Source organism: Hylobates moloch, unplaced genomic scaffold (genome assembly GCF_009828535.3).
Source record: "Hylobates moloch isolate HMO894 unplaced genomic scaffold, HMol_V3 SCAFFOLD_3, whole genome shotgun sequence".
NCBI lineage: Eukaryota > Metazoa > Chordata > Mammalia > Primates > Hylobatidae > Hylobates > Hylobates moloch.
Genome location: NW_026652278.1, coordinates 20,303,721 through 20,328,715, shown reverse-complemented (window position 1 = coordinate 20,328,715; position 24,995 = coordinate 20,303,721). Strand labels below are relative to the sequence as shown.

General features: G+C 44.4%; 1 protein-coding gene across 32 annotated transcripts in view; it reads left to right on the top strand.

Annotated features, from left to right (window-relative positions):
- Window positions 1–24,995, top strand: part of TCF7L2 (transcription factor 7 like 2) — a 217,968-nt gene that overhangs the window by 173,391 nt on the left and 19,582 nt on the right. For 26 of the 32 annotated variants that reach the window (XM_058436014.1, XM_032177767.2, XM_032177640.2 and 23 more), the window contains 3 exons: window positions 18,016–18,148; window positions 20,728–20,830; window positions 22,842–22,928. In XM_058436014.1, the coding sequence (XP_058291997.1) occupies window positions 18,016–18,148; window positions 20,728–20,830; window positions 22,842–22,928 (323 nt within the window). The remainder of the gene's footprint in view (window positions 1–18,015; window positions 18,149–20,727; window positions 20,831–22,841; window positions 22,929–24,995) is intronic. The other 6 variants (XM_032177761.2, XM_032177615.2, XM_032177600.2 and 3 more) reach the window with 1 other exon arrangement.

The window sequence follows — 24,995 nt, the reverse complement described above, 5'->3', positions numbered from 1 at the left end:
AAGTTCACTGGTGTCTTAATAGCAGATCAATAAGTTTCAAAGTCGGAGAGTTAATTTGATACTAGTGCTGATGCGGTCGTGCTGGGGAAGCCGAGAGAGAGGCAGAGAAAGCTGCCTATTAACAACTCCGGTTCAGAGCGCACAAAGATGCAGATTAAGGATATATCCATGGCCCTGAAAAGACAGGCTCTGGCCAGGAATGGGGAAGCTCTGGATTGATAAAGCAAAGGCTCCTTAATTTAGACATCTCAGGTTATTTGGAAGCCAGTCTATGCTTGAAAAATCTTTGGTCGGATACACATAAGTATGTGTGTTTACACATGTCTGAGTTTTGGTCTAGATAAACAGGTGATAGGGGAAATGTCTGCACATGCCTTTCTAAAATAAAGGAACATATCTGCATAAGGACTATTGTAGGTTATGGGATGATGTGGGGGAAAAGGTAGGAAAACTGTGATTTTTGAAGGGAGCATTGAATGTGTGCTTTCATCATAGGGATTATGTTGATCTTTTTTTAAGTGGCATTGGGAATATATCCTTAAGTGAATCATATCTAGGCAATAATAATTTGATACAAGTCCATTTTGATCCATTTTTTAAAAAAGGAGTGCTAGAGGAGAAGTCTTAGCCCCAAATCCCTTTCCTTCTTTGTAGCGTACCTTGACGTGCGTGTGAACAAATGGGATTCTTTATTGCTTTCTTGTATTCTTACCTCATCCTCTTAACCGATTTTGTCTCAAGTCTTCCCATTTAGAAAGTGATATATTTTTAGGACCTATTCCAAAAACTTGTTGGATATAAAGAGCACTGAAAGAGAGAAGAAGAAAAGTTGGGGCAAGATAGGATGTTTGTATGTATGTTTGAGATTTTTCTTTGTTTTCAGCGATTTTACTGGGGTCCTTCTGACGGGATAAACATAAACATTATGGGGTGTGTGGCAGAGATGACATCAGTGGCTATGGCAGGAGGGGATTTGGAAAGGCTCCTTTTTGGGCAAAAGGGGAGGGTGTAAAGATACAGAGTTCAAAGATGCAAATCACGAGAAAGTAGAAACCTTAAAAAAAATTTTTTTATGAGAACTTTGCCATCTGTATGTACAGCACAGGCTTCCCAGCATCGAAGGTCAGATTCACACCCTTTTCGAACAAAACTCTAATTTAGAATGTTCATCTAAGGGTTGATAATGGTATTAGAAGGCCAGTGGGGTGGTCAGTGGGTGTTGTAGATTAGCTCAGTGGCCATTACAGCTTTACCTAGACCCCCACGATTCATTGGGTAGATTAGCCATCACATCTGTCATTTTATCCCTTTTACCACATTTAAAATATGAAAAGGGGGGTGGAAATATCATCTCGAAGACAATTTATATGGAGCAAGCCAATGAAGCCTGCTATTCCTAAAACATCTAAGAAATCGCCGTATATATCTATGTATGCATATATGTATAATATAGTTATAAGTGATATAACTCTGCAGGACATAGATATAGATGTTGAGATGATTTGGGGTGAATTCAAATATGTTGGTTATGCCAGGTAAGCTTCAAATTTTTAAACTTAATTCCTTTTAATCAGTCTTTTGCCTATGTTGTAGAGAAAGTTCTGTGTTTTAATGATCTCGTAAAACGTTTTCTGCTACTGGGCTGATTGCGCAGTTCGTTAAGCCTCTGTTAGTTTAATTTCTGACAAAACTTCCATTTCAACTTTGCGGCACCCTAAATGAGACCGTCTTGGCTCTGAAGGAGTGTAGCGGGCACTCTTTCCGAATGGCGATTGGGGATCTGCTGCATGTGTCAGAGGCTTTCGTTGAGTTGTGTTGTGTCCTGTGTGTTTATGACAGAAAGATGTCACCGTTAAAAGAAACTTAAGAGTTTCTGTAAATGTAATGGTTCATCCTGAATAAAGTGAGAGAGACAGTGCTTGGAATCTGGGGAATAAGGGTGGAAAGAGCTGAGCTGATGAAGGTGTTTCTTGTCAAATTTGTGTAGGAATTATTTACTGTGCTGTCTTTCCTGAGCCGCTACAGTAAAAGTGAAGACATGGAAAATTATCCCAGATGGGACGAATCGCTCGTTCTCTGTTCTTTTTTTAAAAAGAAAAGATTTCAAAAAAAAAAAAAAAAGGCTTTTTCTTTAGAACAGTATGAATAAAATCTGGACAGCTGTCGAAAAAGATATGCCGTCTGCATTTTTTTTTAAATTTCTAGCCACCACCATAACTAAATAGCTTGAATAGTACGTCTTTTCTTTTTTTTCCCCTTCATACATAATGATCTCTACTTCATTAAAAGCGTATTAATCTGGTTCCCAGTCTCTTGGGAGACACCTTAAGATGATGATATTGTGGGTTTTTTCCCCCCGAATTGTTTAAAAAAAAAATTCTAGCAGATTTGGTCCCTGTCAGTCAGAAATAATTGTGTTCTTAATCTTGTCCCTGATGGATGACTCGGAGTTCAGCAACGGGCCGGCTCCAATGACAAATACAATATTAATATTCATTAACTGCTTTGACAATGCTAATTTTGATGCAGTAGTAAAGGGCCTTCCAAAGTTACCGGCCAAAGCATCAGAGCTGCGCAAGGTGGCAAGATAATTTGTGCTGGTTTGCTGAGCTGAAGGCTTTTAAAGTCTATAGCAAAAAGCTAGGTACCACAAACAAAAAAGAGAAAGGGAAAAAAGTTCTGAAGCATTGGAAGGCAGGGCTGCGGAAATAATACGATCACAGTCCGCTAAAAAATTTGACACCTCTGATGCAGTTTCTTTGAGTGAAATTTCTACAAAGTTGCAACAAAAAAGCATAGCATGGTAAGTCAGCACATTCTTGATTTTGTTTAATCTTTTTGATCTTTTCAATTATCGCTATTTGAAGATCAATAGTCATTTTTTCCTACTATGCTTAGAAGACGCGCAGCGGTGGTTTAATATGTGTTAGGACCATTTGCTTTAAAGGAACACATCCACCAGTTTCGGTAGGTTTTTTTTTTTTTTTTTAAGTGAGTCATGAAAAATGTTATACAGTAAATTGTTCTGAATTCTTTTACATATGAGTGTTTTTAATGATCTATATTGGTTTTTGTATCCCCCACCTCCAAAAAAAAAAAAGAATTCAGCAAGATAATTAAGCTCTGGATGTTGCCAAGAATTTTGAGAGTACTTTCAGTTGGCAGAAAACTTTGGAGTGAAGTGGACCCTCCAAGTTTATCTAAATTCAGTGAGTTTCCTCCCCTGCCTTCTCTGAATGGCATCAGATAGCTATTAAAGCGTAATTTCACTGGAGAACTGCAAAGCATTACTTTCACCAACTTAGGTGAACTTCTTTGGACTATTGAAATTGCCTTTATGTTTGCTAAGTCGGCAAACAAAATATAAGGCTTTGTTCTTTTGATTGAATGCCGGGTTTGGGGGAAAAAAAGAAGAGTAAGAAAGCCCTGCCCTTTTTTTTTAAACGCCCCCTCCCTTTTGTGGGGGGGGGGGTGGGTTGTTGTGGAATCGGGGGAGATCCCAGTTATTGTGCTCTTCCCTATCAAGCGAGATAATTCTGTGAATGGAACTGTGCGTGAGCATCTTGTCTGGCGGCGCTGCTGGTGTGTGCTGCTCCCCTGTGCCGCGGGTGCGCGGCGGCGGCGCGGGCTGCAGGGCGGGTGCTGCCCTCCAGTGGAGCCCGCGGCCGGCGCGGGCCCTGGGCGGCATCTGGGCGCAGGCAGCATGCCCGCGAGCCGGCAGCGGGAAGGACAGCGCCGCAACCCTCTCTAGATGGTAAGCGCGGCCGGCGGCGGGCGGGCGGGCAGGCGGTGCGCGGTGGCCGGCCCGCTGCATCCCGCGCGCCTGCCCTGCTGCGTCCACCGCTGTCCAGTCCGCATGCATGCTCTCAGCCTTTGCCATGTTCGCTGTCACTTTGCAGTAACTTTCAGGTTGATGTACCTTGACTGGTAAGCTGCCGGGTGGATGCAGTAGATTTATTTTTTTTAGCCTCCCTTAAAAAAACAAACAAACAAAAAAAAAACAACAAAAAAACGAAAAAGAGAAATTGACTAAACCTCCCCCCACCCCGAATTTCAGCTTGTGACTATAAAAACATGCTTTATTATTATTAACTTGGAAGTGAATACGGAGGGGTTTCGGGTTTTTTTTTTTTTTTTTTTCTGCCCACCAAGTTAAAGACACCAATGCTCCACCCTCCTTGCTCCCCTCCTCCCCATCCCCAAATATTTTCGTAAAGAATCAGCATTTTGCTGCTTTTCGTCCATCCATTCCTCCAAGACCCATTTCCCCTTCCTCCCTTCTTGAACCTCTTTATTTAAAACAAAACAAAACTTTGCTGATGCTGCAGATGCGGACCGTGGGATGTAAATGAGCAGTTCCTCCCGCCTCCTTACTTCGTTCCTCCTGCACATGATTGTAATTTCATGCTGAAAGGAAAGGAAGCTTTCGTTTTTGTTTTGTTGTTGTTGTTTTGTTTTGGGGAAGTGTTTTTTTGTTGTTGCTGTCTTTTTTTTTTAAAACCCTACAGAACTTTGCAGCACTTGATCACCTTCTGAATTTTTTGTGGGAATGTTCTAAGCATGGTGTACTTCTGACAAACTGGGGGCACCCTGGGGATGAATTTAGAATAGTGCGATGGGATGGCAAATATCCGGAAAGAGTTTCTGAGGAGCAGTTTTTAGTTTGAAGAAATTCAAGAAATTTCCCTTTACTTTTTAAGGAAGAGGGGGTCTGTCTAGCATGAGTTAGCTTGTGTTGCTGCTTCCTTTTTTTTTTTTTTTTTTCCATTTTTCGGTCTTTTGAGAAAGCTAGAAAATAAATTCTTAGTCAAAGTTGCCCATCCTGTTTGCCGCACTTTATAAGTTATTGTTGCTGAATGATTGGGAGCTGTCCATCAGCGGCAGAGAACTTGCAGTTTACTTAAGAAATTGCGTGTGTGACAAAAGCAGCTGCCAGGAGTGTGGTGGTCCGCGTGAATAGAGGGAGGGAAGGCAATTAGGAGGCTGTGTGGTTGGGGCTTTTTACTTGTCAAAGTGGAGGCTCATTGCTTTTGTTACCACCATGTAAAGGGAATGGCAGGGTTTTGTTTTGGTGTTAAGGGCCTTAAAGATTGCTGCCTGACACTTACACAGGAAGGCCAGATAAGTCCAGAAAGAGAGGCCACGGAGCAGTATTTTAAAAAAGAAGAAAAGAAGAAAATGAAGAATTCCCACTTTTTTGTTATCTTTAAGCCCTCCCAGCCCTTGTTTTTGTTGATTTTTTGGGGGGGTGGGAGCGGCGAGGGTGATTAACTTGTCCCGTGTATTAACAGATTGTTTAAAGACCTACATCATGAAAACAGTCTTGTGGGTTTGGAGATAAACAGATGGGCAATCAGTTCAGTAAATTAAAAACATCTCTACCTCAGGTGTCCTGCTGCCAGAAGAAACAAAATCTTTGCCACTGGTCTTGCTTCAAGCCACACAAGTTCAGGATCCCATGTGGCAGCAGGGGTGTTTTCTTACCTGCATGCAAATCGGAGTTGTGTGTTTGCTTTTGAAGAGGGCGAAATGGTTTAACACTTGGGGTGGGAAAAGACCGGAAAAGCGTTCTGGATGAGTTTTGTCCCCTGCAACTTTTTCTGTCTGTAATCCCTCCGTGAGCAGCCACCCTCCCACACTCCCCTCCTTCATGTAAAAGAGGACGATTTCTGGCCTGTGATGTCTTGAGTGTCTCAACTCAAGTTAAGTTAAACCCACACAAATGTACCCGGCCCTGGATCCCATAAGAGCCCCAGGAAAAGTAAGTCGGGTTTGTGGAATTCAGCTGTAGCCTTTGCATCCCTCTGCCGTTTCCCTTCCTTCTCTCTCTCTCTCTTTCTCTCTCTCTATTCCTGGGGAAAGCTCACAAAACTCAACAGTCAAAAAAGCGAGTTAGCATTCTGACTATTGGAATACTAGTGAGCCCAGGAAGCTTCGTTTCTTCTGCTTCCAGGGAGGTCAGTTGAGAATCTTTCAGGCACATTCTGTTACTCTGGAAGGAAGAGAGGGTGTATACAGGGCAGGCAAGGCCCTGCAAAGTGTCACTTCCGTGTCACTGTGACAAGAAAATATCCTTTCCTCCTCCCTCCCCTCTCCCTTCGCAGCCCTCTCCCTAAGAAATTTGTTTTGAGGGATTTGACAATCTTGCAGATAAAGTGCCTGCCTCCTGCACTCGGTTGATCATTTTCCCTCATGGCTGACCGTAATTTCTTTGCTACTCTTAGCGGCAGCTCTGTCCCTGCTGCCCAAGGTAACGGGTGAGGGAGGGGACTTTGCTGAGGTGCCCTGAGCTGGCTGGGGAACATGGACCTTCCCCCTTCCTTCATGGATTCTGTAGTGGCAAAGATTAGAAAGTAAAAGGAGTTTTTAAATTTTTTTAAAAAAATTAAATCTGCAACCAGCTGAACTCTCGATCATTAGTGGATTTTTTTGTTTTTTATTTTTAAGATTTTTTTAGGGATGTGTGTGCAGGGGGAAGGATTAACAAAATAATTCTAGGCAATATGAGTGACAACTTTGAGCATTTTGAGCCTACTTGGCCAGGAATCTGGAGCCATTTCGATCTTTTTAGATGCTTTTTTTCAGTTCTTTAAGGGAAAGGTTTAAAGGGAGGGGAAGCTGGGAGGAAAAAGAAAAGTGAGAAAAGCAGAAAGGGAGGAGGAAAAAAAACTGGCCCAGTCCCATCTCGAAGGTACAGAGAAAGTTTTTTTAGAGGTGGAGAGAGGGAAAACTAAGGCTGTTATGTACCCTAGGGATACAATTTTAGTGGGAATGGAAGATCTGAGTGGTAAGGGAGGCGCAGTGGCCTCCGGGGTCTCTCTGTTCCAGCAGTTGGGCGGTTGGCACCTCAATTTGAATTGCTGGGTGAGTAGTGGGGTGTGTGGTGTGTGTATGGGGGGATGTGTGTATGTTTGTGTCCGTGTTTATGGTATTGACCATTAAACCTATGCTTTTTTCCCCCCCTTAATTTAGATCATGGGAAGGAAAAAACAAAACAAGAATAAATGGTCAACTCAAGCTATGCCCTTTCTTTGAGTCCTTTTCACAGCAGTTTTTTGGGGAGGGGGAGAAAGGGTTAAAAAAAGATGGGGAGGAGAGAAGTCTGACTTTCATCACAGTTCTTACACTTCTATGGTAAGGCAGACCCTGTTCCCCAAGTACGGGTGAGCTGGAATCTGGGAAGGGGTGGTACGGTTTGGAATTTCTTCTAACGAATAATTGTTTTCTTCACCCACCAGGGTGGGCTCCGTCAGAAGAGAGAGAAGGAAAAATGACATTGCCTCATAGAGGAGCAAACTTTCAAAGCTTGAAAGTTTTGAGTGATAAGGCTTTAACAGTAGCAGGGCTGTGTAAACTGTGTATTTTGGTTTCATATTTAATGCTAACTTTCTGTTGCTCCGTCTTTAGTTGTCAATCTCCAGATTTACATGCTGGCTTTTTAGGGCTGTGGTCTTGCTTGTGGTGTGTTTTGTAAACTTAATATAAAATGTGTTTTGGAAACACGAGCAAGAGCCTGATGACAGCTCATTGTGCTGTTAATGATTAGGGAGAAGGTCCTTTTGCAATATGAATTTGGGATTTAGGGTCCATTATACTCTCTTCAACTGTGTGGTGATATCTTTTTTTTTAAATTATTATTATTATTTTTTGAGACGGAGTTTCGCTCTTGTTACCTAGGCTGGAGTGCAATGGCGAGATCTCGGCTCACTGCAACCTCCACCTCCCGGGTTCAAGCAATTCCCCTGCCTCAGCCTCCCGAGTAGCTGGTATTACAGGCACCCGCCACCATGCCCAGCTAATTTTTTATTTTTAGTAGAGACGGGGTTTCACCACGTTGGCCAGGCTGGTCTTGAACTCCTGACCTCAGGTGATCTGCCCGTCTCGGTCTCCCAAAGTGCTGGGATTACAGGCGTGAGCCACCGTGCCCAGCCGGAGTGATTATCTTTTGCCACAAGCTCTAAGGGGACTCTCTTGAATTTGGAGGCAATTCCTTAATTACTTTTGTTATTTGTGGTGTTATTGTATGACCAAACAGAAATAATCTGCAGTGGTCGATAAGCTCTTCGATCCAATTTTGGGGTGAGAAGGAATGAAATATACCATAGACTTATGTTTATATTTTCAACATCATGAATTAAATTCTGTGTATCATATTAAAACACAAGATCATAGATAGTTCTCTAGTTGAGCGTAAAATAATGATGGGTGTAAATCTTGGTTTTCCTTTCTAGCTGTGTGCAACTTTTTGGTTCAATCTAGGATTGTGTAAACTGTCAGGAATGGTGGGGAAGATAGTGGAGGCTGTGTTGTAAATGTGTACGTTGTGTTACTGCAAATATCACACCCAATACAGTCTCCCATGTTGAGGTTCTAGACCCTAGTTTACTCAAATTGCCTGCGTTACTTCATAGTGGTCCTGTTGGCTTTGGTGAGAGTAAACCACTATTCTTGATGTCGTATGAGAAGGGAGTTCCTTTGAAAACGTAAATTCCCGACTCCAGTGATACAGATATTATGATCTCTGTATTGTCACAACAGGCTGCTGCATGGGCATTTTCTGGAAGCAGCAGAGCCTGAAACCTTGTATTCTTAGGGAAACCTCCCCTTTGTGGTTTGGGGTTGTTGGGGACCTGGCTGAGCTGTGTAATAGAATTCTTTCCTTCTGCAATATTTTGGAATGTGATGAAATCCTGACATGCCCTCCAGATTACATACTTCTGCACACATTTGAGGATTTTTGAAAAAATTCAACTTTGCCTAGGTCACTCCCTTGTTACCTTAAACTTGCAGCACATCAGCTGGAGATCAGAGGGAGCAGCAACTGTGTTTGCCCTCCTCGTCCCATGGTGACTCTGTGTCATTTTCACGCGTGTTATTTATTCTGGCTGTAGATGCCCGTTAAAGGATGCCCATGTTTGGGATACTAACAAGGCAGGATAGAACGGAACAATGCAGTTCTGCCTTTGTGTTCATCTTCCTTTTTGTCGGTCTTTGCTGAATCACAGGGTTTGAGCATTTGTGTTTGTTGAGCCACATGAGTGGAAACGTTTGTTCTTCTTGGCTTACCTCCTTTTTCTAGGGAGAAAATTTACCTGATCGGCGAAGGAAACAGCTGTTTCTTGAGCTTTTCTCAGACTCCATGGAGTAGGCATGATTTTCAAATGCAGACTGAGATTCTAAAGTTAGGCACAGGGTATACAAGAAAAACAAAAGACCTTTTTATGCAGCTGTTCCTTGTAAATAAATTAGAAAGTTGATGTCAGATTTTGTTCACTACTTCTTTCTTTAATTCCCCAGGATGTGATAACCATTATGCTCTTAAAATTTACTCTAAATCAAAATTGGTGATTTCCTTTCCATTATATTTAGGAATCCCTAGATTTGGGGTTGTTGTGTTTGGTGGCGAGGGGGTGGTCTGGAAATCATTATTATTTGTTAAAAGTTGTTTTGAATTTGAGCTTTTGGATTTCTTCATTTGGGATAGGTTCGATTTATTTCTGGCTCGATTTTGAAGATCTGCTCTCCTAGAAACAGCTGTACTCTCTTACCCAATTCCCAAACATTCTCTGCAAACTCGGGCACTTAACAAGATTGATTATGTTAACGCTAATCATTTAATACCCAAGTAGTAGAGAAATATTTGGCGGGAGGGTGGAGGTTGCAAATTCCTGGGAAATTACTTAGGGGTGAAGTGGCTGGTTCTTCATCCCTGAGACCTGGTGGAGGATTAGGACAGAGGGCCCCGTTGTGCCTGTCGCACTCCCTCACTGACCTCCAGGTTGAGAATTTTGTGACGCTGCCGGAGGGAGGCAGAGGCAGGCAGGAAGAAAACCCTGGAAACTTGCTGATCAGGGGCGGGCCTGGACCGGGTGGGCTAAGACGTAAGCTTGCAAGTGTTTTAAAGGTTGGCTGGGGGAGGCACAATGGGATGTTTTCTTTTTAATTGGAAAATAAATGAAAATGAGTGGAAATAAATTATGTTTAATGAACTTAACTGGAAGTAATTGTTCAAGAGCCTGTGAATGCACAGCTTTGCTGGGTCGGGCCTTGGCTGCGGTTTTCACAAAGCCAAGCAGCTGGTACACATCTTTATTTTCCAGGTTCAAATGTTCCTTTATTCCTCCATCCCAACACCTCCAGCCCACCCACCACCTCTAACGCCTCAGCCCTTCCATCCTCCTTTTGAGGATTGAGAAAAGGTCTTTAAGAAGAGCTGAGCTTGGTCCTCTAGACCCTTCATGTTTGGCAGTCTGTTTGGTGTGTGACCAGCTGGGGGGGTATAATATAGAAAGGGCCACCCCAAAAAAGGTCAAGGACTTGAAGTGATCGAGTTAGTTCTAGGTATTTGCATGTGTGTGAGAGAATTTGGATGAAAACTGACTGCACGTTTCTCCTCTCCCTGCTTGCTCTGTTCCGTCATTTCCCAGCAAGAAGAATTTTAATGCCTGTGTGAATCCATGAGAAACTATGAGTCGGCAAAATTTCACAGACGGCAGGGAGAATCGTCTCTCTTCCTCTTCTTGCTGTCTAAATGGATTTGATTCCAGAGAGGGAGAGAGAGAGAAATAAAAGCCAGCTATTGATAATTTACAAAACAAATAAGCAGCACCCTTTCTGGGAGGCTCTCAGGGGTTGGAGACGCTCTAACTGCAGCCGGCGGGGGTAGGTTCTGCAGCAGCCTGGCCAGAGGATGCAGGCTGTGTACTGTGGCTGGCAGGGTGGGCTTTGCTTTTCTGCGTCTCACAGGCAGATCTCTTTTCTCTTACCACCTTGTTTCTCCAAGTAAAACTCAACCCTGTGAAACCTTCTGTCTTTTATTTATTATTTCCAACAGGCAGTGCTGTAGCTATCGATAGAAGTCTTGTCCCGGGAAACAATCCACCATTAGCTGGGAGCAAGGCCTTAGACAGAAAGGAGCAACATTCAACTAAGAAAGGACCCTGGCCACGGCGCTGGATGGGTTCTGGCTAGCTGCGAGGGGAGAGGGGCACAGGCCAGGGTAAAATGCTCTGAGGAAGCCCACCCACCTGGGGCCACGGGAGGAAGTCATGACTGCTGGTGTTATTCTGTGTATATATATATAAGAGGTTTGCAGGATGCAAAAGCAAGTGTTGGCCTGCTGGGTTGGGATGGGACTGTCCATGCAGGCCTAGGCCTAGGTTGCACTGGCCGTGTCTCCTGTGGCCATCCCACCAGCAGAAATGGTTGCTAACTGCTGGGGTCATAGGCTGTTGGGGACAGGAGTGTTAACCTTAACTGACTGTTCACCACCCTCACAGGCTGGAAAAACAGGACTAGTTGAGTTGCCAAAGGGTAGTTGATGGATAAGAAACAGTCCTTCCTTCATTGTATCCCCAACCTGTCCTCTTCCCCAACTTGCCACATCTTCGGTGATGGGAAACTTTTATTAACGTTTTAACGGTTGCCATTGGTCTTGCTGCAGCCATTGTAAACGGCACCTGGAAAAATGCTTAGAGGTGGACTATAAACCAATTTTTAAATGTAAACCTGGAGTGAATGGTGTCCCTTCCTGATGCTGATTTCAGCCCCTGGGAGGGCTGGTAAGTGAAGACCCCCAAAGACCTTCCATGCCCACCCCGAGGAGGGGAAAAGGCTGACAAATGCTCCTCTGTTGCTTTAGTTTTATTGTGCGGAGCTCCTAAAGGCACTTTCTGGCCCCATTTTGCTACTGCAGAAAGAGGCAGCAATAGGGGCGTATCGAAGAGGAGGGCCAAGGGAGACACCAGGGCCAGCAACGGCTCTATTTGTTTTCAGTGTCCGTTGATTAATAGGTTGCAGAGGTGAATGGCAAGCTTTCATTCCCTCTAGGTTGCCCACAGTTATAGAGGCTTGTGGGGTCGGGGTGAGAGGGGGACTAAGCAGAGGGATCTTAGAAGTGCCTTAATCAATCTTTCACTTGCCAAGTTCCAAATGAGGAACAGCATCTGGATGGGTGTGTGGGCGCTTGGCGATGAGGGTGGCATGGCCAAGTTGCAGAGCGCTATGCTTAAGGGTTCTTGAAAGGTCAAAGGTCAGCCACAGGGGCGCCTCCCCCTCCCCATTCCCCCCCACTGTAGTCGATGAATACGATGAATACTTTGGGTGGAAGGGCTTTGTGTGCCTTGAGGGCTGTTAAAGGACCTTTTCTTTATGATTTAACTATTCAATGCTCAAAACCCATGGAGCCTAAGGAACCAGACAGAGGAAAGCTTGGCTTTGCGAAAGAGCGATTTCTCCAGGTAGAAAGCATAAAGCCCTGAATAATTTAAAGTCAGATGAGGATTTTGGTTCCTTTTAAATAGACATTGTTTACTTCATTTAATGGTTTGGTTTTTTAGTGGACTTTTTCTTTAGTTTCTTGTCAGCCCAGAACTGACCACATAAAGTGTTCTTATCATCTGAATCCTGCCGGGCTGAGATACTGCATGTTTGTATTTGAGAAGCAGAAACATCCTATTAAATGTCTTTACCCCTTCCATCCCCAGTCTTCCCATAATCAGCCAAATATGTAAAAATCCCTGCTAAAAATACTCAATGCCCTGTGGCATTGTGGCTAAGGCAGGGAACACTGAGGTCCTCCTAATTTGGGGTTTAGGGGCAATATTTGCTGAAAATGGTCTAGGATGCAGTGATTGGTAGGTGGGAGTTTGAGGACAGATCCCACCGAAAGTCCTGAAGCAGCTGTATCCAATGGGAAGGTTGGCCCGGGCTGATCTCATTGGGTGCATCTCACTAGATGAACACAGCAATTAACGCCATCCCAGTAATGCCAGTTTCTGCAGACTGGGAGAGTGTAGAAGTGGGGTGGTGGAGGCAGGCAGGTGAGGCTGCAAAGCTTAGAAACACCACTCTCTCAAGGCATGTAACCTGGAAAAAAAAAATGTCTTTACCTGCTGCGTGGAACTGATAACAAATGCCGACTACTTCATAGGCTCGTTGTGAGGATGTCCTAGAATAAAGCATGTCATGCGCTCAGCACAGAGGCACACAGACACAGAGCCCAAGGCACCATTAAACGGTGGCCACCCTGAGCTGTGCTGGTGTGGATGGTAGTGCTTCAGGGGTAGCAGCTGGTCAGTCCCCATCCTACCCTCATTTCATCTAGAAAAGGTGTTCTAAGCTGATGGTGGTGGTGTGACTTCGGCAGCTGTGGTATAACAGTTTTGAAATTATGTAAGTTATTCATATGTGAGTGTTTGCTGTTTTTGTGGCTTGGAGAGTCCGTTGTCATCATGTTTTCAGAGTTCAGTACAGCAACGCAGGCTCTTCACACAGCTCTCCTTGACCATCACTACCATGACCTTGAACATTGGTTTGCTGTCACTGGCTGTAATGATTTTGTATCCCCACGTAGTGTTGAAGATGTATTTAGGTGAAATAGTTCCCAAAAAGGAACCTGGCCTTACGTTGAGCTGTTTCCCTTGCACATTGGGCTCTGTTTATAAAGAGATAAAAGAGGGAGAGAGTAAGTACTGCAGGCTAATGAGCCCACCAGCACCCCCAGCATGGATAGTTGCTGCTAATTTAGTTGCCATGAGTACATTTCTGGAAGGTTTTCTATGTTGCAACCAAGTTACTTTTCATATCTAAATTTTCTTAGGGTGGTGCGGTTTTGAACACAATTCTTAAAGACCTCATTAGAGAAGTGGGAGGTGTTCAAAGAGAAGGAGAACCGTCCAAGGGGCATCTTTCTATTTGGATTCTTTTGTGTTTCCTTTATGACAGCTCTTACTTAAAGGCCCTTGCCCTGATCTGGAAGGGACCATGATCATCTCCACCTACCTTTTTTTTTTCTTTTTTCTTTAACTTTCAGCTCCTCTGTGGCAATCTCATTTATTGGCATAGTCAAGTGATGACTTTTCTCACAAGAGATATTAAAATATATAGATTAATTAAATACCGCATATTGAAGAAGGGTATGTGCCTGAGGAGAGTGCCACTAATCATCTAGAATGATCTTGCCCCATAAACAAACATCCTTACCTTTGAAATCAGGAGTGGAATCGTGGCTGTGTATCCCCCCTGTTCCGTGAATTAAATCAGAAGAGGCTAGAGGGACAGTGAACTGCGTCATCATTTGTATTCATCAGATTGCATTTTCAAAGCATCTTTGTGTTGCACATTTAGCTTGTGCCTGTCACTGTGCTAAATGCTTTACGTGCAAGTTCTCATTCAGTTTTCACAACCCTGCGAGGTAGACACGATTCTCATCCAGAGTTGACAGAGACAGAAAGGAAGTCTTGAGAGAGGTCGAACAGCCAACCTGGTGAGGAAGAATTAAAACTCGGCTCTTCCTTGAATTCAGTTCTTGAATCACTGTGTGCAATGCCAGTTGCCCCTAAAACACTTTTAAAGGCACAGTTGTAATTGAGATAGCGTCTGCAAGCGTATTGAACTGGATGGTCCAGAAGGACCACTAAGCTCTGTTCTGTGATTCTAAGGAGACTACATTTAAAGAGCACCGCCGTTTACTTGAAGTTAATCTGTGATTGGCTTTGTCTTTCCCTTTGAATGCTTGCACGCAGTTGCAATTTGGTGGTTCTTCTGCAGTTTAGGAGAATGTGCTCTCCATTCCACAGACTGGGCACTTGGGAGGACACAAAGTTCTAGAAAACATAGTCCTTGTCCCTAAGGAACTTAGGTATAGTGCGACTAAGAAGGGTGCACACACACCCCCAGCAGTGGGCATCGTGTGATGTAGGAAGAAAGGGTTCTGGGGTCTGAGGCTGGAGAGACATAGGCATTTGCAAGAAGAAAATCCTTCCATCATAGAGGATTCCAGGTAGAGGCAGGTTGGATGGAGTGGCAATTAGTCCCTGGTTTTGGCAGGTATGACCACAGAGTTCTCCTCTCTTGCAAGGGAACCCATGAGCTTGGACAGAGAGGAAGTTCTATTCTTTCGCAGGGACCTGCCTGGCATGCAGTTGAGGTCAGAAGGGAGTAAGGCTAGTCCTAGTACAGGTCCCATTTTTTTCCCCTAAAGCCAGGCAGTACCTAAAACTTCCAGTTCCCTGCCGCCCCCACCACCCCACCCCCACCCCACCCCCACCCCCACCCCCACCCCCACCCCCACCCCCATGATATAGTTTTGACTGAACAGGAAAAAACTAGTTGGTTAGGCTCAGGTGTGCAAAATAATACCGGGAGAGGTGTTGGTAGCCAGAACACAGGGCTCCTCCACCTTTTGTTGGAATTGCCTTCATATGTATATCTAAGAAGATGGAGACTTAATTTTTAGATCTCACACTCAGTTAATTTCATTATTGCCCAAACGCTATCTTCCTCTTTTATTGTAAAGTAGAGAAAGAGGGTTTTCCCCACATCTCCCCTTAATCCTGCTTAGAAGATGGCTGTGGGATTTGTGCTTCTTCACTGTAGACGGATCATGTCATTGGACAGCTTCTTCCTAACAATAAAAATAACATTAATAATAAACCACTGTAATAGATAATAAATAACAAACTTATCGTGTGCTAGGTTCTGTGCTAAGCCTTTTCCTGGGTTCCTTAAGAACTAGGACTTGATTCATGATCAGAACCCATGGCCCTTTACCTCTGTGCTTGCCTGTGTGCGTGTGGTCCTCATGGCTGAACACAAGAACCACACACAGCACCCAGCAAGCAGGCCCAAGATGCTTGGGTCCTGAGCCCAGACCCCCTGTGAATGAATCAGGGCCTACTGAGAGATTTCCTGGGATTGGGGAATCTGAATGAGTGAAAAGCATCCTGGGAGATGCTTGACTCGGGGCTGACTGCTGCTGGTTCTGATGCCCACCACTAGCCCTTTCTCCTCCCATGTGCTGCTTCTCATGGCTGATGGTGGTCCTGCTCCCATGGCACTTGATCCGTCCTTCCACCCCTTAGTAATCATCTTCCCTTCTCTGGGCTATGGGTGGTTCTCCCCACTGGCCCTGGTGTTTTTCCACACTCACTTTAAACTGTCTGGAGCTGGTCTGCTTTCTTTCATGTCAGCGGGTATGTATCTTTCCAACCAAAGAGAAAACTTCCGGAAGGCAGCAACAGTCATTTGCCTTGCCTCCTAACGGTCTCCACTTTGTCCGTGTCTGTCTCTTTCCCTCCCTTCCTCTCCTTTGCTCTTTTCCCTCTCCACCTCAGCACACAGTGGGAGCTTCCTTCTTCCTTATTTCTCAAGTTGTCCTGAGCAAATCTTAGTCTTAAGGAATCCTTAGTGCCTGTCCATGAGGTGCCAGCACTGGCCGTGGGCAGCAGCCCTTCACCCTGGCCATGGCCTGCCCGGCCCTTCATGGCTGCCCCGCCCTTCATGGCTGCCCCTTCTATGGAAGTGTTGCTGGTTTCCAAAGCTCCGTCTGCTTTGGTGGCTTTTAACTTACTTGCTTTGATGCAGAATGGTAGCATATAACACAAAGCTCCTGTAAGCAACCTGCTAGCCCCTTTCTCCAAGAGTCCAGTTATACAAAGGAATTGGTAAACCAGGCTGTTGGAAACGTTGACTTCTTTTTCTGTAGCTTTTTTCTGGGGCATCTAGAGAGAAGGCCTTATTTTTCTTTCCACACATAACCACAAAAAAGTTAAAAGCACTTTTTAAAAGACACTTTCCCCTCAATTACCTGTGGTAAGAAATGCTGTTCTTATATTACATTCCTTCCTCACCCAATTTTTTTTTTTTTTTTTTAAAAAAAAGGACAAGAAGAGAAATAGTAAAGAGAACTAACTGCTTAGTGATCCCTGAACTCAACAGGCGCTAGTGGGCAGCACTAGAACCCTCGTTCTTTTCTTTTAATGCAATTCCTTTTCCTTGATGTTAATGCAAGTTGTGCCTTCCTAAAAGTAATAAAAGGAAATGAAGACACGTTCTGAAATGAAACTTGACTCTAATCCATTCATCATCTAATACTTGCCTCTTTATCTTCGCTGGTACCTAATCTGGTTAAATGTCCCTGTTGTAGGATTTTAGTGAAAATCCTCTATGGGGAATAGGGTTTTTTGCAATTGGATTACTCTCAGTAAATGGCCCAGTAGTTCGCTTGTTTCAGCTTAATTTTTTCTTTGTGATCTTGCTGGGCTAAGTTATAGCACAGCGTAGTGGAGTGGGGAGGGGTGGACTGAGCGGGAGGTGGGGGAAGGAGGAGGAGAATAATTTGGGAAAGCCTGGGCATAGCAACTAGAAACATTTTTAAAATGCTTTTCTTCCCCCCACCCTGCCCTCTGCTTCTCTCCACTGACCCACCCTTCCCAAACACAAAAATGCCTGTACTTTGTTTTCTAGAACTGCCCATTTCTAAAATGCATACCTTTTATTAGCCCAATTCATCATCATCCAGTTAATGTATTAGCGTTCCCGGATGACTTTCTAAGGAAATTCCTAATGAATCAGGGCTGCTGTAATCTGCATAAAATATGCAGGTGCTTGCCAGGCAGTTTAGAGCTTTCTGGTAAAGTTCACACTCCCACCCAAACCATGAGTGGGGTTTTGCATCCATGCTGTCTGTGAAGGATTGTAACGTGCCCGCTGTTTCTAAGGGCAGAGAGAGGATAGGAGCTGTCGGGGGGGTGGCTAAGGAGGCTGGCTGGGTGGGATTTGGGCCCTGCCGGTTTCTTGTAAGTGGTGGTTTTCCTAGATGGTCCCCTGTGCAGCCTGCCTGCCTCCTGGAGGTGGAGCTTTGGGGTAGGAGGTCCCCACTACATGCGGAAACGCAGTAGGCATGGGAGATTGAAGTCCCCACTTCTGACTCACCTGCCAATGGGAAAAGTGCAGACTCTTGGGCTCCATAATGGAGTAGGGATTGAGAAGGTATTTTAAAAGCCAGGCTTAGTGGGGAAATAAAAACTAAAGCAGACCCACCCAGAGAGCTGTCTTACAACTATCTATTATTTTCACATGGACTCGGGGGAGTGTGGGACGGGCAGAGTTGAGTGCATCTTAGAAAATCCAGGTGAGAAGCTGTGGTCAGGGGAACCCACGGGCCCAGTGCTCTGAAGTCCTGGGCTGCTGGAACCGGCTTGACGGCGTCTTTCTCTGTTCTCCTCCCCACAGTCGAACAAAGTGCCAGTGGTGCAGCACCCTCACCATGTCCACCCCCTCACGCCTCTTATCACGTACAGCAATGAACACTTCACGCCGGGAAACCCACCTCCACACTTACCAGCTGACGTAGACCCCAAAACAGGTAGGCTGTGGGGTTGGGAGCCAAGGTAGAGCGCTGGTCCTGGGGTTCTGGGGGAACCTTTGAGGCCTCCACAGGAACCCCAGGGGCAGAGCAGTAGGGGACTTGGGGGGAAAGGTGGTGGGGGGGGGCCCTGTTGCTTTTCTGGGTGTTGAAAAGGAAGCTCTTTGGGGTGGTTGCGGCCTGGTGTGGCAGTGGTTTTCCACTCCCTTTGGAGAAGTTCATTTGCAGTGTTAAAGATCTCTTTATGGCTTCCAGTACCCGTGAAGGGGCTGTCTTGGGAACCCAGCTATGAGTCCTCAGTATGTTCCAGGAGTGGCTTTTAACTCTTAAGAGCCTCAGGCAGATGTGGATGCAGGAATCATACTGAAGGCGTTTCTGGGGTTCCTCCTCAGCTTCCTAGGAAGGTGAGACAGCATGGCTTTCCAGGCCTCGCCTCCTTCAACTGGCTAAGAGGCTGCAGTCACTACTTGACAATGACTTGTTGGTACAGCCTCAAAAAGCCACATCACTGGATTCTGCATTTTCTTTGCTAATTTATTTAGGTTCTTTTCCCCCTGCAATATTCTAGGTATTGTTGAACCCATTTTACAGATGTGAATACTGAAGCCCAGGCAGGGTGCTTCATTTCTTCATAGAACAACCAATGGGTGTCTGAGAGAAGTTGCCATGCTTTTCAACGTCTTTTTGTTGTTGTTGTTTTTAAACAGAGTCTTGCTCTGTCATCCAGGCTGGAGTGCCATGGCACGATTTTGGCTCCCTGCAACCGCCGCCTCCCAGTTTTAACCAATTCTCCTGCCTGAGCCTCGCAAGTAGCTGGGACTACAGGCATGTGCCACCATACCCGGCTAATTTTTGTATTTTTAGGAGAGATGAGTTTTCACCATGTTGGCCAGGCTGGTCTCGAACTCCTGACCGCCTCGGCCTCCCAAAGTGCTGGGATTACAGGCATGAGCCACCACACCCAGCTCAGCATCCCCTTTTTATCCCAGTTGTTCATTGACTGCTTTTTTCCCAAAGGGGAGAGGGAGAGAAGGTGGGGTTACTTGTAGCTCTCCTCCAGCAAGATCTAAATCAGGCAGGCAGCCCCAGCTCCTGGTGGGGTGGTCTTGGGAGAACAGGTAAGGTTAGTGTGTGTCTTTCAGGCTACCCAGTGTCTTGGTAGGAGTTCCCCTTCCCAGCTCAGTAATTGGAAGGATGGGTTTAAAGTGGTGATCGCACATCACTTTGTTAGAGGGGATTGGTAGTGTTGGGGTAGGTAGGCTGCCTGGTTAGGCAAAGCCACACATGAGCTGGGTTTTACTGGTCTCTGAGCTCCTTTGTGCTGGTGCAGGACTGAGCCTGGCGCTTGGATGCCTGGCGGCCTCCTCCAGCCGGCCCCAGGCTCCACCAGTGAATGGCAGCGTCAACGTCTCATTTAAATAATGGTAGTACAGGGAATAGCTTTTAAATGGTTATCGTAAAACATATGATTAACGTCTGTGGACTGTTTACTTTTCCTCTGCGAACATTCTTTCAAGTGTGCAAATGGCTCGGTGTAGGGTCCAAGCCCAGCTAATCTGTTTGGTTTTTGTAATAGAGAGAAAGCAATGTCTGCATGAAAATGTCACCCAGGGAGACTTAATTTACAGATTAAAAGCTTCCTGAATGAATTTTTTAAAAAATGAAGTCGTTTTCATCCACGAACATGCAGCCCGTTCCCTCCATTACTCTGCTTTAATTCTGTGGTATTGTGCCTTTTGCCTCCCACTTCAACGGCATAGATCAGTTCCTCTCTGTCAGAGTCGACTGCAGGATGCGCTCCTGTGGAACTGGCAGGTGTGCGATGGCGCGTACTTGCAGAATCCACTCATGTGTGCCTTGTGAAGCTCTTAGCCCCTGCGACACATGAGGTGCCCATTCAGCAGGTGGGCTTAATCCGCACAGACGACTCTGTCCTCTAGCGGATGAAGTTCCGGAATGGAATACACAAGCCTCCAACACCTCCTTGTCTGTTCAGCTCTGATTCTGCCTTAGATAAGATGCCAAATGGCATTTGATCAGTTTCTCCAGCTCATCCAAATAGAGGCGGAGACATTTTAGAGGAGTCACCGTTTTTGAAAGAAGGCAAGGGTAATAACCTTTCGAATGCCACAGCTCAAAAAGTGTGTTAGAAATCAGAGGAGTAGCTCTTGTGCAGGGAAGGCATGAAACTCCGCAGGGCGAAGGGCCAGTGTTCTAAGAGCAACAGGGATTACCATTGCTTCATTCCCCACCAGGTGCCGAGCCTTTTTGATGTTGTTTCTTTTAAACTTGAAACAATCACACCAGTCACATGAGGCAGAAATACCCAAGATGGCATATTCTGAGTCTACCCAGTATACCAGTCCATTTAGAAGGAGATAAACTAATTTTTCAAACTGAGGCTGAGGGAAAATGAGATGAATCCTACCAACAACTCAGGATTTATAATCACAAATGAACCTTGTGCTAGGATTCCAGAAGAGATGCTTCTCTTCCTCCTTTCCCTGTTCCCATCCCCTAGCGGGTTGCTCTTTCCTTCTCTCCCTCCTTTGTTCCTAAAATGCTGCTTCTTCCCTCAGGAATCCCACGGCCTCCGCACCCTCCAGATATATCCCCGTATTACCCACTATCGCCTGGCACCGTAGGACAAATCCCCCATCCGCTAGGATGGTTAGTACCACAGTAAGGAGTTCCATTTTTTAATTTCCTTTTTGTTTCTTACATGGGCATGTTTATTATTTATTCTCTGTGTGTGTGTGTGTGTGTGTGTTAGAAGCATGTTTATTATTTATTCTGTGTGTGTGTGTGTGTGTGTGTGTGTGTGTGTTAGAAGCCAGGGTTGGGGAGGGGGCTGTGGGAGGGCACAGAAAAGGTGTTGCTGAGGTGTCCTGTGGGAATACAGGCAAATCCACAGCCATTCAGGTGGATTAGGTTACTGGCACTTAGCATTCCGAGACCATGGTCCCCAAAGGCTCTGTGGACAGAGGTGCCCTGAAGTTCCTTTGGGAATTGCAGAAGACTCCTGGAACTTCCACCCAATGAAGCTGGTCATGACCCTTCTGCTGTTGGCTGCCCAAACTGCAGTCATGTCATTGGGTTGAGGCTGTTGAGTCCTCCCTTTTAGGTGTTACATATTTTGGGGCACAGAAGCGGGAACAAGAACTGCCTTGTTTTGAAATCCAGGGTTGGGATTAGGGCACGTTCTTGTACGATTCCAGGACCCCCCACCTCATTCTGAACATGACTCCCAAGGTTGACAACAACAGTGGAAAGTTTTGTCTGTTGAGAAGCTCCATGGGACTGAATCAGCGTCTCTCTGAGAGTCTTTGCACGTTGAATGTTTTACCTAACTGTGAACGGTGGGAATGGGGCAGTTGGAACCGTCACTGCAGCATGTGGGGCCTTCGTAAGCATCAATCCTAGTTCTTGGCAGTGCCCAGATTATTTGACTGTCTTTTGCAATTAAAAAAAAAAAAAAAACTGTGTTTTAAATTCAGAGTAGAAAGGCCTTTGATGCATTAGCATACTGTGGCGGGTGGCGTGTATGTGTGTTTTTGCATGAGCATGTGTGTAATATGTGTTTCATGATTGTTTCTATGGATATGTTTCTCCTTATCAGTGATCTGTACTCTGAACAACACAGGACAATACATTGAATGCTAAAAGGAATAAATCCTGGTAAAACTCAGGTTTGAGTCTTAGGGAAGATGGCCTTTCAAAGCCTTAAGGAAGATAAAATTTTGGAGTGGCTTACTCCACAATTCTACCCAGATTTCTCTAGTTAGATAGATTCTATGCTTTTTTTTTTTTTAATAAACAACAAATTGCATTATGTAGTAGCTGTACCAAATACCAACCCTGGGTATAGTTTCTGTTTCTTTGTCTCTTCTTATTTTTATTGGGAGGGTAGACATGAACATGAGCTTGTGACCCATTTCTTCTAAATAGATGGGGCCATCCCTCGAATAGTTCTCAGTGATCATTTGCCCTATTCAGCTGATGGGGAGATACTTGAAGTCTAGATAAAAAGGAATAGCCAACTCAGACAACCCTCTGTCAGAAAAAGTTGTGTGTCTTTCATGAGGATGCTATTTTGCATGTTGCTGTATTTTTTAATTATTGTAATGAGGTGTGATTGTCTATTGGTTACCCACAATTCTTCTTGGGGACTCTCCCCCCGGTAACTCTTGTCAACACTTGTTAATTTGACAAAAGGCTACAAATTAAGCTCTGTTAATTTAATGTTTTCTCACCGAGATCTAAATACCGAAAGAGGCCCAAAGCGCAACTGAAGTCCTTTGATTCACTGTACTTTATTTTGGTATAAATTTACATTCATTATTGTTTTCCTTTGGATGTGTAGCCCTCAATTAGTGTGATGGCTCCATTAAAGCAAGCGAGACTTCGCCTTTAATTATTACAACAAAACACCTAGTTTCAGCTTGGGGAGAGGGTCTCTATTGACATAAGCAGAGGTTATAAAATTTAATTAGCCATTCCTATCAGATTTATGGCATTCAAATTGTTCTGTGTTTCTTCCCTTTGATCCTTGCTGTACAATCCCCAAGATTTTTGTTCTGATCAAATGAGAATAAAGCTTACTGTGCAGAGAGAACTTTTCCCTTTTCTTCTTTTTCTTGTCCCCACCCCCACCCTTGTTTCAAGTCTCTTACTTTGTACCCCTTCTTTGTAGGCAAGGTCAACCAGTGTACCCAATCACGACAGGAGGATTCAGACACCCCTACCCCACAGCTCTGACTGTCAATGCTTCCATGTCCAGGTGAGTTCCAAGAACTGGGGCCTTCATCCAAGGCCATGTGTGACTTCTCAGGAAGTTCTCTAGATGGCCACCAAGCCATCCAGGGACCACGGCTACATGTAGTTCTATTAGTGTAAAGCCAGTGTGGCATTAGGCTGTACTCCCAGAAAATCCTGAAAAATTGCCCTGAAATTCCAAGGTAAGTGATGTCTTTCTAGGTAAAATTTTTGAGTCACTCAGTTGAACAATGTGTTTTAAAGAATTAAGAAGGCAAGGGAGAAACAGGACAGAAGCTTTTAAAAATGCCATTTCTCTGTTGTCCTATCCTCAGCAAGAAAGGTAGCGGTGAAGGTAGTTTTATTATTATACCAAGAAGAGTTCGAAAAAAGATTATTGGTGTTCTCAAAGCTCAGACTCTGATTCCAAGTCAACAAGAAAGCATCCACCTCCTCCCCTCGAAGGTAGCACTGTCCAATAGAAACATAGTGTGAGCCACAGAGGGAATTTTAAATTTCGTAGAAGCCGTGTTTTTAAAAAAGGTTTGTTTAAAAAAAAAAAAAAAAAAGATAAAATTATTTTAATGACGTTTTTATTCAATGCAATATAGCCAAAATATTATCATTTTAACATGCTATTCCTGGACAACAACTATTAATAAGATGTTATGTTCTTTTTTATACTGAGCTTTGGTACAAAATCTGATGTGTATCTTATACACACAGCACTTCTCAGTTTAGACTGGCCACATTTCAAATATTCAATAGCCACACGTGGCTGGTGTATATCATAGTGGTCTGTGTAGCTCTAAGTCTTTGAAAGTTAAAACAAAAAATCGTGTGTGTGTGTGTGTGCTGTACATTCATATATATTTATATTTCAGCATAGAAACATATTTGCAAGATACACTGCTATCCCCATGTTATTCTTTTCCTCTCTCTGATTAATTCTGGCTAATTTTTCAGTGACTGCTAGTTTATTTACAAACTGGTTGGCAGCAGTATGTTTAAGTAGTCACTAATTGTTTCTAATGATAGTTTTATTTTCTGTTCATCTGATTTTCAGTCAAGTTAATTAAATCGGTGGAGGTTTAGACTTTGCTGATGGTCTGAAATCGCCAACCCATTCTGATGATGGCACATAATGAAATTAGCATGCGTTACGTGGCAGGGGTGCCGTCCCCAGCTTCTTTCCCCAATCCCTGCGGCCAACATGGGAAGCCAAGACCAGAGAAGGGCCTGGAAAGACAGGTCAAGATGCTGCTTTTCCTACTTACAAAACAGTAATTTTAGCAGTGATAGAGAGTTACATTCATTAAGAAAAACAAACCGTGGCATATCTAGCATCGGTAACTATACCGTGGATATCACAGTTGAAAAGATCCATATTCTACCTGCGATATATCATCAAAATTTCAAAATCCATGCCAGTATTAGTTAGGTAGGAAAACGCTCGTGTGTTCTCTGGCCTAGAGAGAAGAGGAGACGTAACGCTTATTAAGTAGTGTCATCACAGCTTCTCAAAGCATGCGAATGAACAGGGGGTCCCCCAGGTGGAGAGCACCCAGGGACCACGGCTACATGTAGTTCTATTAGTGTAGCAGCTTATGGTCCACAGCTCATCTTCCCACCTTCCCAGCATTTGTATATTACACCTGGTTATTTTTCATGTTTGTTTATTTGGTGCATTCCGGAGGTTAACAGTGGTAAAGTAATTGTAGGATAGGGATTGGGGTTAAGCTGATCGATTGAATTATCATTAGGAGGTTAGTCGATGATTTATAGGTGGGCAGGGGGGTGGAGGAAAGGAAGGGAACCTCAGGAAGAAAGGTTAGGGCCTCAAGGTGCGGGGGAGAGGCGGCCGATTCCCCAGGTAGGCCAAATGAAAGATAGCTAGTTAAAAAGCGTATACAGCAAATTAAATACATTATTGTGGTAATGGGGCGACAGAAGTATAGGTCTATTATACTTATGGCAGTTATAGCAAATGTAGGCAGCTTGCCCTGTTCCAGAACACCCTTTGATATTCATTCTATTCAGCAGTGGGGCCAGGACTTCTCAGAATTAAGTGATGGGTCATTATACTTTAAAC